The 14,639-nt window shown below is 46.9% G+C and overlaps 2 protein-coding genes across 3 annotated transcripts in view; one reads left to right on the forward strand and one right to left on the reverse strand.

Annotated features, from left to right (window-relative positions):
* Positions 1 to 2,154: 2,154 nt before the first annotated feature.
* Poldip3 (DNA polymerase delta interacting protein 3) overlaps positions 2,155 to 14,639 on the reverse strand; it is a 31,548-nt gene continuing 19,063 nt past the window's right edge. The window contains exons 3-9 of one of the 2 annotated variants that reach the window (XM_028788728.1): positions 14,014 to 14,100; positions 11,724 to 11,819; positions 9,160 to 9,339; positions 8,578 to 8,655; positions 7,469 to 7,598; positions 4,737 to 4,803; positions 2,155 to 4,201 (exon numbers count right to left, since the gene is read on the reverse strand). In XM_028788728.1, the coding sequence (XP_028644561.1) occupies positions 4,027 to 4,201; positions 4,737 to 4,803; positions 7,469 to 7,598; positions 8,578 to 8,655; positions 9,160 to 9,339; positions 11,724 to 11,819; positions 14,014 to 14,100 (813 nt within the window). In that variant the 3' untranslated portion in view covers positions 2,155 to 4,026. The remainder of the gene's footprint in view (positions 4,202 to 4,736; positions 4,804 to 7,468; positions 7,599 to 8,577; positions 8,656 to 9,159; positions 9,340 to 11,723; positions 11,820 to 14,013; positions 14,101 to 14,639) is intronic. The other variant, XM_028788729.1, reaches the window with a different exon arrangement.
* LOC114639914 (40S ribosomal protein S27) lies at positions 11,213 to 11,548 on the forward strand. Its single transcript, XM_028788730.1, has one exon. The coding sequence runs from the start codon at positions 11,242 to 11,244 to the stop codon at positions 11,494 to 11,496; it is 255 nt and encodes an 84-aa protein (XP_028644563.1). The 5' UTR covers positions 11,213 to 11,241; the 3' UTR covers positions 11,497 to 11,548.

A 14,639-nucleotide genomic window follows, 5' to 3' on the forward strand; every position in this document is an offset into this window, starting at 1 on the left:
TTTTGAGCAGAGAGAGATGCCATGAACGTCAGTCTCTTTACTTGAGAGATCAAGGTTCTGACCAGCCTGGGTTTTAGACTGTAAACAAAGAGCCATGCTGCCAGGCCTTTGGCCAACATAGAGAACTTGCTCCCAAGCCTGACACCCTGAATTATATCCATGGAAGAAGAGAACTGTCTTCAGCAAGTTATCCTTTGACCTCCACATGCACTACATGGCATATGCCTCATGGCATGTGCTCTCTCCCAGAAGAAAAAGTGCTTTTAGACAGGATTTCACAAAGTAGCCTGAGCTGGCCCAAGGCTAGCTATGTACACTAGGCTGGGCTCAGTTTCACACAGAATCTGTCTGCCTCTTCCAGTGCTGAGATTAACAGTGGACAACACCACACACATCACCTATACTTGGCAGATGTTTCAATTTTTACAAATTGAAGTGAGTCCAAATAATTTTTCAGCTGGGCACCTCCTGGCTGAAGCAGGATACTTGTGTGTTCATCAGGGTTACCATTGCTGTGATGAAACACGACTAAAAGCAACTTGAGGAAGAAAGGTTTTATTTCCAGTTTATTTCCAGTTTCACATAACAGTTCATCAGAAGCAGTGAGGGTAGGAACTCAAGCAGGTCAGGAACCTGGAGGCAGGAGCTGATGGAGAAGTCATGGAGGGGTGCTGCTTGCTGACTTGCTCCTCGTAGCTTGCTCAGCCAGCTTTCTTACAGAACCCAGGACCACCAGCCCAGGGAGACCCTTACCCACAATGGGCTGGGCCTTCTCTCAGTTAATCACTTAAGAAGATGCCCTACAGCTGGAACTTAGAGACATTCTCTCAGTCGAGGTTCCCTCCTTTCAGATAACTAGCTTGTGTCAAGTTGACATAAAAGTAGGTGTGAGGCCTGGTTTGTAGGTACAAGGGCTGGTGTCATGCTCTGGAGAACTTAAAAACTCACAGGAATACTTTACAGTTTATAGGTGATCTATGGCACCAAGAAAGTAGTTATTTGTTGATGGGGATAGAATAGTGTTTGGGGAGGAACAGCTTGAGAAGCCTTATGCTTCAGCCCAGTCATGTGCTGAAAGAGGTTGTTAACTGTGAGGTGTAGGTAAAGATACCTCCAGCTCTGCACCCACAAGAGCACTCCCAGCTAGGAAAGAGATTTCCTGCTCGCAGAAAGCAACCGCCTAGAAGTTTACCAGCTTCCATACAGAAGCTTGCTACTGTGCTGGGAGGGGCCAGGATCACAGACCTATCGGTGTCATTCATGTGGTATGTGACACAGCTGGAGTGAGGCACGGTTTGTTACAGTGTAACTGTTATGGTGAAGCCTGGGTTGCATTAGAAGACTCCAAGATGGTAGAGATGCCAAATGCATGGATATTTGAAAGAAAACTACATGTGAGAAGTGGAACCAGCCAGGGAGTTGTTGCAGAGAGCAAAGCTGAAGGGGCAGGGCTATCTAAACTCTTGGAAACTGAAGTCTCCAGCACGGCATACGGAGCCACAGGGTTTGGTGTTTGTACTGCAGGGTTTTGGTCTTACTTTTGGCCCAATCTTCCCCCATTACTTTCCTCTCATTTGGAAGGAGAATGTGCATTGTGACATTGTATACTGGAAATACATAATCTTTGATCTTAAGAGGGTCAGTTAAGAATTTACTTGGAGGCCGGAGAGATGATGATTTGGTGGGTAAGATCATTGGGTGTTCTTCCAAAGGACCAGGGTGTGATTCCCAGCATCTACAAGGTAGCTGGCAACTATAACTCCAGTTCTCCAGGGGATCTGATGTTCTCTTCAGGCATTAAGTATGCCCACACACTTGTATACTTGTGCATGTACACACACACACACATACAGCCACACACACATACACACACACACACACACACACGCACACACATGTACAGACACATACACGGGGTAGAGGTGTGTGTGGGAGAACAGCCCAGAGCCAACAAGATGATGGCTCAGTAGGTAAAGGTGCTTACTCTTAAGCCTGATAAACTGAGTTTCAGTTTCAATTTCACGGAACCCATGTAGTGGAAGGAGAGAATGGGCTCCCTCAGGTTGACCCCTGACCACCACACATGGATCATGAAATGCACACATACCCAATAAATATAATAAAAGCAATGAAAAAAGACATTATAGCTCAAAGTTAGGAATAACAAATGTTTATTGAGAAATGGAAAGTAACAAGCCCCTCCATCCCACAATGCCTTTCTCCTGAACGAGACACAAAGAAGTAATGCAAGGGAGTGGGGGACATGAGGGTTGGCCCACCTTCTTTTCTGTTTCCCAAGATGACATTCTGAAATGCAGGAGGGGCAAACACCCCACTCCCCAAAGTACCACACGGCCAGGAGGGTGAGGATAACTCGGTTCAAGTGTGTCATCATAACATGCCTGACTCAAAAGAGCAGGTGAACAAGGCAGGGCCTCAGTCATCCCTTCTGTACACAAAGCAAAAGGCATGCCAACTGTTCCCAGTGGCAGAGAAGTTAGACTCTAATGTCTAGGGGTGTTCTCTTGGGCCAGGAGGGGCAAACACAGAGGAATGTCTTCCAGTTTTTGAGAAGAATTAAGTTTGTACCCATTTAGACGGGTTTAAGAGAAAGAGGCTTCTTTAGGAGTGGACACCCCAGATGTCACTCCTGGATTCCTTTGCTGGGCAACCTGAGAGCTGAAGGACTGATTCTGACTCAAACCAGCTGGGCATATCTAACTCAGGAAAGTAAGAGTGAGCTGAAGTTCTCTTTACTGGGCTAGCCTTGAATAGGTCACAGTCCCTCAGCATCCTCTACTTCCTCCACTTGTCCCTTTACAGCACACACTACTGTAATATGTGCCCTTAGGATCCTGCTCCACCTATGACAGCTTAGCATCTTCTCTTCCACTGACGGGACTACTGACCAGCTCTGGAACGCGGCTACCTGACACTCAGCACCTGCCTAAGTCCCACAGTTCCACACTGATGGTGTGGGAGCAGACTGTATAAAGTAACAGTCTCTACCCAGGCCGCTCATCACTGGGGTCACTTACACTAGCAGAGACAATGCCCTGGTGGTAGCTGCACTTTGGGCAACCCTGATTGCTGTTCTGTAGATAACCAAAGCCAAACCGAAAAGCAGAACCAGAACCAACATCTCTGATTCAATCAAATCACCCCAATCACCCCCATCCCCCCCACCCCCAAGTCCTCTGTGCTGCCGCGCGGGTAGAACCTGGCAAAAGGCTCAACCAATTTGGAGCTGGCACCTGCACCCAAATCAGGCTTTGATGTTGCCCTATCAGGTGAGAACCAAGACAGTAATAGGTACAGGTCCCTTCCTCACTCCTATATGGAAGTGGAGAGAACTGAGCCAGGGCCTTTGACACAACACTAAAAAGGGACCATGAACTCTGGGATGCCTTGTACACTGCCCAAAACAGCACAGGCAGCCAAGAGCTGGCAACACAGCCACCCTCCTGACCGTCATAGAGCCCTGCACATCAGCAGTCAGGCCTAAGATGACAGTGCTGAGAGCACAATAGTCAGTGACCTGATGCAGCCCCCAGCTGACTTAATGCCCACAGAATGGCAGCAGGTCCTATTCATTCCATTTTGTGTGAAAACTTCAACAGAAAAAAAAAACTCTTGAAAATAAAACATTAAAAAAAAGCAGTCTTTCCAACAGCTCCTGCACCCTGTGTCCCATGGGGCCCCAAGAAGGCCACCCAGGGAAACAGTGCACCATTTCTAGGGAAGCAATCAGCTAGGGGCCAAGGGTAGGGGGAGGCACACCAACAAACACAGCCTACCTTGGTGATGAATGGAGGAAAGAGGAAACATACTACAGAAATGTAACGCACAGAAGGGCAAGGTGTAGAACAACACAGAAAGGTGGGTCCCGTCCAGCGAGGAAGCTCTCCCTGGTACCTTGTCCCTTGTTCAGGGGGCTTCAGTCCAACGGCCCGTTGGTCTCAACTTTGCCTTGGGAAACAGAGCCGCCCTCCTCTGCCCTGTTTCTGGCTGTCTCGCTTCCCCTCCTCAAAGTTTGATTTTGAATTCTGTGGGTTGTGTGGTCACAGAGGCCCCCGAGGACTTGAAGAGTGCTCTGAGAATGGTGTCGGGGTCCACTTCGGCAGGTGGGTTGGAAGAGGTAGGATTGCCTCTCCGTGGCAGCTCACTCTCCTTCTTCACTGAGGGGCTGTCACTCAACCGGCTGTGAGAACAGAGAACCCAATCCCTGTCAGTTTCTCCCCAGGTGATGCTGGGTCCCCTGAGCATCTGCTGGGAGCTAGGCATGCAGCACAGTGCTCTCCACATCCTCTATCTGACTGTATCTTACTGGGAACTATTACTTTTCTTATTTACTGTTAAAAAAACCAAACCAAACCAAACCTAGCTACAGCCTGAAGAGTGCTCCAGTTTCACATCTGGAAACTCTGCATGTTCTTCTGGGTAGTCAAACAAAGTCACATATTACACAGTCAATTCCAGGGACGTGCAGTTACTTTTTACCATGAAGATGGCGGTCATACAAAGCGGATGTGAGAGCTTGCTCTCCACTTCCCTCAGAGGTGCTGGACACTGTCATATTAATCAATATGACACTGTAATCAAACCCTGGAGACAGTTTGAGACAAACCACTTGGTTCTAATTCAAGCATCCTGGCCAACCACTGAGCATCAGAAAAGAGGTGACTGCAGGGTAAAACAGCCAGGACTCTATCCCAGCCTGTGCCCTTAGTACTTACAGCAGGATGGGTTGGTCTGAGGTGATGACATTTCCATTCATGTGAAGGTTGCACTTCATAGGTTGCCCTGAAAACCAAAAATGAAAAGGCTCCATCAAGAGACCTGTTCCTCATCAGAGGACAAAGATCACCAACTCCATGACCAAGGGTCAAGTTCTACCACTGAAGCCAGGCAGAGTGGCCCAGCTCAGAAATCTAAGTATTGAGACTCAAGATTCCAAGTTTACTGGCAGCATGGGGTACCTAGTGCAGAACACACAGAAGCTATCTAGCAGATCTGGGGGTGCAGCCAATGGTTATTTTCTGAACACGCATCCTACGGAGCTGTGAAGTCTGACTTTCACCTTAGATCACACGGAATCTTTCACCTATTAGACCCCTAAACTCGATCTGTGGGAAGGTGATTGAGGTGTCTCTTCCCCAACTCCATGCTTAAACTGTTCATCCTTTGTAAAACACGTGATCACTAAGTATGGCATCCTATGTGATGAGAACAACAGGCTTGGTTAGGAAGTCCTCATCTATGCTAAACCAATGCTACTGCTGCCTCTGAAAATAAGTTTCTTTGCTGTAAAAAGAATATAGCCTCAAGTATTTATTTCATCAGAGCAACAGAAAGCACACTAACACATGTAGACACTAAGGAAACCCAAGAGTGTGAGGGATCCTTAGTAAGGAGACCAGGAAGCAAAAAGGCTAGAAGTTTGCTTTACAATGGAGAGGATGACTGTGGGGTGGGGAAGGACTAACACGTCTGCGGGGCACACAGTAGATGTGCACGCTATGAACCTGTAGGAAAAGGTTTGTCATGTAAGGCTGCCCTTTGCCATAAAGGAGCTGGTGCTATGAGACTGCACTGCCGCTGTGAGACACAACGTGCAGGGGAACAGAGCTACCCAGGAGAGCGTTTCTGTGTCCAAGGAAGGTCAGTATTAACTTGAAACAGTTTCTGAAGCAGATAAATTATAATGTGCACTGCAAACCCTTGAGCAACCACAAAGAGAACAACTCAATACACAGTGAACTCATTCAAGAAACCAAAAATCTGAGTACTAGTAATGTCCATGGGCAGGCCACCGATTCCTGCAACAGTACAGCTGGACTAAATCCACCCTGCTGATGCAGGCACAGCCCACCATGCTGCACTCTGCATTACAGTGTCTTCAGGGTTTATCCCACTTCCCCTCTCCAAACTGAAGGTTCTTAGCACCCCAAATCAAAGAGGCTAGCAGTGCTACTTTATGCAGGAGCAGTGTGCTCATTCTAAGTCTCCGCCATGTTTTGGTGAATCTGCTCTGCCTGGAGCTGGCTCAGGGTTATGACATCTGTCATGTGACACAGTAAGAAGCATCACAAGTGTGTGTTCTGGCTGCCCCACTAACCAGCTACCTGTCTCTCTCTGGCGTGCCGATTGCCCTGAAACACAACACTAAAATCAGACCAACCAATAACCCTATATAATGAGTTTGTTTAAGACAAGTTCTAATTTTATAGCCTAGGCTGTCCTGAAACTACGCAACTCAGGCTAGACTGTCTTAGACAGTGCTGACGCCTGAGCTCCATGATCAGCTATGATGACAGAGCTGTCACATGAGTTAGAGTTTCATGTCTAGTCAATGCTGTTAGTTAAAGGTAGAGTCAGAGCTGTAGCTCAGTGGGACGGAGTTTGCCTCGAATGTGTGAGGCCCTTGGTTTGATCCCTAGCACTGAAAAAAAAAGTACCACAAAATTAAGTTGCCCTAATGGTGCATGCTTGTAATCTCAGCCCTTGGGAGATTGAGACTGGAGTACTGCTTTGAGTTTGACACCAGGCTAAGCTACAGAGGGAGACCCTATTGTGTGCAAATACAACCACCCCCATCAAAAAAAAAAAAAAAAAAAAAAAAAGGGAAGGGTGGCCCACAAAGCGATCCATTTGCTACTGCACCAACAGCTATGGCATCACGGTAGCATGTTGCCTCAGCCCGAGTGCTTACGCTTACACTTAACCCACGTGCTGTCACTCTAGCCTTGTGAGTATATGAAGAACCAAGAATCCAGTTGGACAGTGGCACATGCCTTTAATCCCAGAAATTGGACGACAGAGGCCTGAGTTTGAGGCCAGCCTGGTCTACACACAGAGAGAGCCAGGGCTACACAGAGAAACCCTGTCTCAAAAATCAAAGACAAACAAAAAAGAATCCAATGATAGACCGAGCAAAGAATTGACATTTCTCTAGAAGGTACAAACATAGCAGATAAGCACATGAAAAAATGGTCAACACCATTAGCCAACAGGGAAATGCAAACCATCTTTGCTTTTCTCTCCTTCCTTGCTTCTAGGACAGAGCCCTGGTCCTCAGCAGGCCTCAGTACATTCATAACGAGCAAGCGGAAAAGGAGCATGGCCTAGAGCTCCCAACTGTGGAGCCTGAGAGAGAAATAGGAAGCAGTGTATTCACTGGCAGATCTCCCCCAGAAGCCAAGACTCCCGGCCTCTGAAAACGCTGGGTCCTAGCAAGCCCACCCACATAGAGGAAGAGGCTGTGGCACTCAGCTTTCCCAGCAAGACCCTTTAAGAGACTCATCCACGGAGATGCTCTACTCAGAGACTGCACATGGCTGCCTCTTCCTGTTACCCAGAAGCCCTAGGAGGATGAGTTCCCCAAGATGTCTTTGTACGAATCTCAGAGGATAGTTTACCCCAAAAGCTCACTGCTTTAAAACACAGAGGGGAGTACCCCCCAACCTACCATCCAGACAGCGGTTGTTGTACTTTTTATAAGCAGTGATGGCATCATCTTTCTTCACGAAGACAACTTCGGCTACCCCAGGATGGACCAGTCGAGCCCGTTTGAGAGCTCCACACACACAGAAAAGCTCCTGCAAAGGACAAGTGAGGTTGGGAGGGAAATACAGACTACTTGTCGCTCACACTCCCCAAGAACTGCACTGCAGCAGCACATCCGGGATTTCAGGGTAGGTCCTTGTCTGCTGGGATTCTTCGCTTGCAGTACGAGTGACCTCCCACAAAGTGCCATGCACCAAGTTCTCCTTGTGCAGTTCAACAGTGATAACAATTATGGAATTTCAGAGAGCTCCGTGTTAGAACTGGGCTTATCAAAGGGCTTCCAGAGAGCTCTGATATAGAATCACAAAAACCAACGGGTAAAGGCAGTGACAAACGCATCGTGGGGGAAAACTGCCGCAACCATGGATACTGGTATTAGTCTACTCTGGTGATTGACAGTCAAGGTTGCCTGAGGGAGGGGTTCCCAGGACATGGCATGGGACCAGGAGCACTAAAATCAGGAGGCTCCTAGCAAATTAGACACAGATGGCCAATGGGTGCTGCCTTCTTCTACTCTCAGGCTGTGGCCCCTCCTAGCTGGCTTCCTGCCACAGCCTTTGGGAAGCTGTGTGGCATTAACAACAAGTGTGAGCTACAGACCCGGTTTCAACCGAAATCATCTTCAAAGGGGTGCTCTGTACATGCTGTCTTCATACATAGTCACCACAGCTCAGTGACAAGGGAGGCAGAGGCCACAGAGGGTACACCATGTGAAGATGTATGAGAATGGCAAATCAGAACTTAAACCTGAGCCAGGAGTGGTGAGGCAGGCGGATCTCTGAGAGTTCAAGGTCAGCCAGATCTACAAAGTGAGTGCAGGACAGCAGGGTTCTGTGACACAGAGAAACACTATCTCGAAAAACCAAAACCAAAACCAAACCAAACTAAAACCCCTACCCTGAGCACGACCATCTTTTGAGCAACAGCAAATCATGAAACTGACATGGTCCTAGAAACTCATCCCACAGAAGCAGCCTGTGACTAAGTCAGGTGGCCCATGATGGTACTTACAACTATGTCTTCCTCTGTGACTCGAGGGTGTAGATTATTCACAGTCATCTTGGTACCTTCCAAGGGGCTAAGCACAGGCTGCCAGAGACAAGCATGAACGGTTTCAGAAAGTACCATGCACCCCCACAAAACTCACTCCAGACAACTGACCAGGAAGACACAGCAGAAACCCCATCCAGAGTTCATCCATCATACCAGCAATCCTGGACAGTAGAGACCAGGAGACTTCTGCTCCTTCCTAGAGGATACAGGCCCTTCAACCCAAGCTTCTGCATGGAATGCTATCCATGCTTCTAGACCCAGTCAGAGCAAATGGAGTAGGTTTAAATTCCTGAGAGGCCATCTCCTCATGGTTCTCAGTACTCTCTTCTGGGACTGTCATGCCACATAGTGTGATTTCTCTACAAGGGTCCTCACTGGCCAGCAAACTCACTAAAGACAAAGAGTCCAAGGTACCAGTTTATTCACTGCAGAAAGGGGCGGTAACATCTATGTCACAGAGCGTTCTGAGGACCCTCTAGGGTACACATAGCACACTGTCACCCAACACAAGCTGACACTTAGCTGTACCTTTCACCTTACCTCAGCAGGTGGCAGCTCTTTGGGAGGCTCCTCCTTGTTCACCAATGTCCGGGACATGTTGGTCAAGGCTTTGGTTCGAACAGAGGCTGGGAGAACAGGAGCAGTGTAGGCATCATTCTGGACCACTTTTGTGAGAGGGAGGGCCTTGGACATGGACAGCTTGGAACTACTCAGTCCAGTCTACATAAACAGGCAGAAAAGAGTCTGAGAAACCAGAGACAGAGGCCTCTGTCTGAAGAGCTAAAAACAAGCTAATGCAAGACCCCCAAAGCTTCAGTCCAAGCACAAAGAGTAGGACAGCTAGTACCAGAAATGCACACGAGGGAGGAGAAAAGCAAGAGAAAAGCACAGATGATGCAGTGACCAGAACCCTTGTTGGGAAACAAAAAAACCATAGATCATGAAATTCACTCAAGAGCCATGAAAGGAGCAAGGTAATTCCACCCTTCCCTCCTCCATTCACCCCCTGCCCCCTGCCTTACTTAGTTAGTAAACAACTTGTCCCAGACCCCACCCACCCACCCTTCCCAGGTAAACCTGGAGTTAACCAGGATCAATCAATTCCTTGCTGACATAGATATAGCCAGTCACCTTAAAGGCCAAGTTGTTCCTACTGCCCTTTTTCCTGCTTTTGATTTTTTGCTTTAAAAGGCCTGTGTGCTACCTGCTGAGGGTCTGGCCAGGGCTCTAATCGATTAGCCTGTGGTAAATAAACCTGCTTGACTTGTACCACATGGTCATCGTCACGGACGGGACCTGAGACTCAGCAGCCGCAGGCTCATTTACAGCTGGTCAGAAGGCCAGAAGCCTGAGGTCAAGCTCATTCCTCCAAAAGCCTCTACTGCGATGGAAGGATTATCAGCTGGCAGATGACTGAACACTCAACTCTCTTTTCATTTCTTTTTTTAATGATTAATTTTTCTTTTCTGTGCATTGGTGTTTTGTTTGCTTCTATCAGATCCCCTAGAACTGGGTGTACAGATGGATGTAAGCTGCCATGTGGCTGCTGGGAATTGAACCCAGGACCTCTTGAAGAGCAGCCAGTGCTCTTAACCTCTGAGCCATCTCTCCAGCCCCTAGGAACTCTTAGGAAGACACAGAACTCCTAGCTTTTGGTCTCTGACCTGGTAATGTAGAGGCACCATGCACAGTCATAGCCTCTGTAGCTCCCAGACTATAAGAACAGGCTGTAGAAACTTAGCATACACAGACCATCAGAATCGTCTAGAAAGATGAACGAACTAAAGCAGCAGGTGGTTTTACTGACTTAAGGTTTGCTGTCAACTGAACAGGAAGAAAGGAGGGATGCCATAGCGAGAGAAGTAGAGAGTATGCACAGGGTCAGTTCACCAGACTTCTGCTAGTCTGCCCGAAGCATCTTCCCCATGGCAGACTCCGCACTCTCAAGCCTCTTTCTGTGTCTCAGGAGCCAGGGAGCCATGGTGTCTAGCTCGACAGTTCCATGTCTTATTTAGAAACTGGGTAATGTTGAATGGCTCATCTACCCTCTATGTGCTGCTTCCTTAGTGTAAAAACAAACCCATGGCACTGAGAAGGAGCAGAAATCTTAAATGAATTACTATCAAGCACTGCTTTTCCAACTGGAGTTAGCAATGGACTCAGCCAGCAGACAGACAGGCAAGGCAGACTCAAACAGTCTAATGACTGGAAAGGCCTCTACCCTTTGTAAATAAATGAACTGGCATGGTTCAACCTCACAACCACTGTTAAGACCTTAATTAGTACCCAGGAGACTGCATCACAGTTGGGATCCTGGCCAGAGCTGAGTCTCTGCAGCAGGCCCTTCCTCAGGCTCCCAGACACTGGCTTCTCACTTCTCTGCGTGATGTCTGACCAGTACCCTTACTGATGCAGCCTAATTTTCTTGACTTCCTGGTAAACTTACGTTGCTTACAGTTTACCCAGCTGTTGTACTGTTACAGAAGCAGAAAATGGACTAGGACACAATTCCCTTCAAGTGACTCAAACCAGCTCCTGGGACTGCAGCTCTTCATGTCACTTGGCACTCCAGCTTAAAACCAAGGAGCTGCTTTCCGGTGGTGACGACCTCCCTACGAGAACATGCCTCTCGCAAAGGATCTCCTTCATCCCTCTCCAGAGGAGGAGAAGAGGAAACACAAGAAAAAGCGCCTGGTGCAGAGCCCCAATTCCTACTTTATGGATGTGAAATGCCCAGGATGCTATAAAATCACCACGGTCTTTAGCCATGCACAAACGGTAGTCTTGTGTGTTGGCTGCTCCACTGTCCTCTGTCAGCCTACAGGTGGAAAAGCAAGGCTGACAGAAGGATGCTCCTTCAGGAGGAAGCAGCACTGAAAGCCCCTGATTGAAGATGAGTGGGAACCTTCCCAATAAACACATTTTGGATTAAAAAAAAAAAAAAAAAAAAAAAAAAAAAAAAAACCAAACAAGGAGCTGGCTAGCTACAGCTCTAAAAAGCTTACAGCCCAAATCAATGAGAGGCCTGATTGTCCACAACCTCATCCATCTATTTATCTGATGTGCACAGTGCAGCAAGGGAAAGGAAAAAAAAATCACCATACCATGTGGTGAACAAGGCTGCCTGAGGCTGCAAACTTCATCTGCTTAGTAGGAACAGGTGCCGCAATGTCATCGTCTTCATCTAGGTCATACAAGTTCTGAGAAGAAAGAAACAGTAGCTGGGTTAAGGATGTCGCTCAGTGACCCCTAGCACCCTGAAATAAATCAATCACTTGGATAAATACTAAGACAGCATGCATGCCCTCAACGCACATCTGAACCAAGAGCAGAACAATGGCTTCTGAAATGAACAAGGACTTAGGAAGGAGTGTGACACACGACTGAGTACAGGGGTCGAGAGTCATATGACCCAGGTCTTCACAGGGGACTCCTCCCACAGAACCCAATAACAACTGCTAAGAACTACTTCTTAATATATATAGGAGCTCAGAAATTCCTTTTTGGTAAAACATCCATGTAGGCCAACTGGCCTGAAACTCAATCCTCCTGTCCCCAGCCTCCCAAGTACTTAACACATGGCCAGAAATACCTTTTTATAGGTAGTAAATGTATATTCAGAATCTCACAACATTTTATATTCAGTTAATGATACAGTCCGAGGATGGACTTCACTGTGAGACAACAAAGTATACGTACACTACTTACACAAACCTAGGTGGTCAGATGGTCCAGCCCACTACACAGCTAGTCTGGTAGATGCCTCTGTAGGCAGTTTATCACTGTCAAGTACAAGACTGTATATCAATTGGCTTGGAAAGTCATCTCAAAGTCTGCTCTGCTGGAGTCAACCTAAACCCTACAAAGAGTTTCATTCCAAAGATGTTCACAGCTTAGCATTTCTGGCAGGAAAAATGTCAAATTAGCAGACTGCCCGGATGTTACTATAAATTTGAAACAAATTCTGAAGAAAAAAAAAAAACATTGAAAATTGGGTGAGAACATAATCTCAATTTCAATCCTACCCAGGTATTAAACAAAAAGTAGCAAAAACAAATGAAAAGACAGGAAGACTGGAGGTGTGGGTCAGTGGTCCAGTACTTGTCCAGCACCATAAGGCCCTGTCCATACCCAGCACATCAAAACAACAAGCTTTTACTGGAGAAAAGCTCGGTATTAAGAGCACTTGCTGCTGTCTCAGGTCCCAGCACCCACATGAAAGGTGTAACTCCAGCTCTAGAGATCTTCTTCTGACTTCCACAGCAACAGGCATACATGTGGCACATAAACATACATGCAAACAAACACTGATACACTTTAAAAACAAACAAGGCTCGACAGGAAGCTCCAGCAGGACCTCAATAGTGCCTGCTTGGTGGACAGGCATGTGGGGGTGCTTTTCTCTATTAGGCACATACAATGTTTAAAATCGCTATTTGATTCTCCTGTCTTCTACTGCCCTTTCTGCCTTCCCTCTCTCAGTAACAAGTTTCTCCTAAGAGGCTGGAGTGTAGCTGCTTAGACAGTAAACCACAGAAGCCCTGGCTTCATCCATCAGCACAACGTACCAGGAAGGTGGAGGCAGGAGCATCAAATGATGTTCATAATGAAGTAGAAACCAGACTGACTACATGAGATCCTGTCTCAATAAAATTTCAGGGCTGGAGAGATGGCTCAGAGGTTAAAAGTACTGACTGTTCTTCCAGAGGTCCTGAGTTCAAGTCCCAGCAACCACATGGTGGCTCACAACCATCTGTAATGGGATCTGACTGTGACAGTGTAAAATATATATATATATATAAATATATAAAATAAATCTTTTTTTTTTTTTAAGTTTCTTTTTGAAGACAAAGTCCCCCTATGTAGCTATGTAGCTGAGGCTGTCCTAGACATTGTGACCCTCCTGGCTCCACCTCCCTGATTACACATACACCATGCTTGGATTAAGAAATTTCTTTCTTTTTCTAAAACAAGGTCTCATTTTGTAGCCCAGGCTGTCCTGAACTCACTATGTGGCCCAGGTAGGCCTCAAATTAACAAGCTCTGAGCCAACCTCCAAGTACTGAGCTTACAGGTATGAACCAGCATGTCTTCCTTCTAAGAAGCTTCTGCTTCCTTTTCTGCAACAGCATCTCACTATGTAGATCAGGCTAGCCTCAAACTTACAGAGTCACCTGCCTCCGCTCCCTGAGCTCTAGGATTAAATGTGTGTGCCATCACACCTAGCACAAATTTCTTCTTAAAACTCACAAACTCCAAATTGAAAACCTTCTGGTACTTTGAAATAGGTAGGAGCCCTAGGCCAGTCCTCAGTCGATCTACCCAAATAGACGTCACCAAAGCAAAAAGCATGCATTCATACTCACATGTGGGCACCACACACACTCATTCTACCTGTTTGGCCTGGTGGTTATTGACAACATTGATCCTCATTCCAGCAGGATGGGCATGAAATGGCACCATAGCCTTTTGCTGTGGAACCTAGAAATATTCAGTAGTCACAATCCATCCCAGAGGGTTCATGTGCACTCTAAGTAGTCAATGAATTTAAAATAGGTTGGTGTATACAGCTATCAGCAAAGGTCATGCAATAATGGACCTGAAGAGATCAATGAACCTGGCTCAGTCAACAACTGGTGCTTCCCTTCCCTGACAACAAAACTAATACAGTTAGCTTTGCAGTTTCCTCTCCTGGAGTGGAGGTTGTTTGGGGTAGCCAGGGCACTGGACAAGCAGTCAGATCTCCTGGGCTCCTACCGACCCTGGTCCTCCGACTAACTGGCTGATTGAGTAATGTCAGATGCACGCCTTCTCACTTCTTACATTTTCTTTTACAATGAAAAAGTAATTCTAAAGTTTGAGTGAAGAGTAAAACAGGGCTTGTTTACAACATGCTTTGTGATCTCCCAGATTTTTTCTCTACTTTGGTCTCACTTTGGTAAGTCAGTTCATTCTTGTGGACCTGTCCTTCGAAAGACAATACCCTGTGCTCCACAAGACTGTCTGTAATGTCCTTTATG

The sequence above is a fragment of the Grammomys surdaster genome, unplaced genomic scaffold (assembly GCF_004785775.1).
Source record: "Grammomys surdaster isolate TR1022 unplaced genomic scaffold, NIH_TR_1.0 125767, whole genome shotgun sequence".
NCBI classification, from domain to species: Eukaryota; Metazoa; Chordata; class Mammalia; order Rodentia; family Muridae; genus Grammomys; species Grammomys surdaster.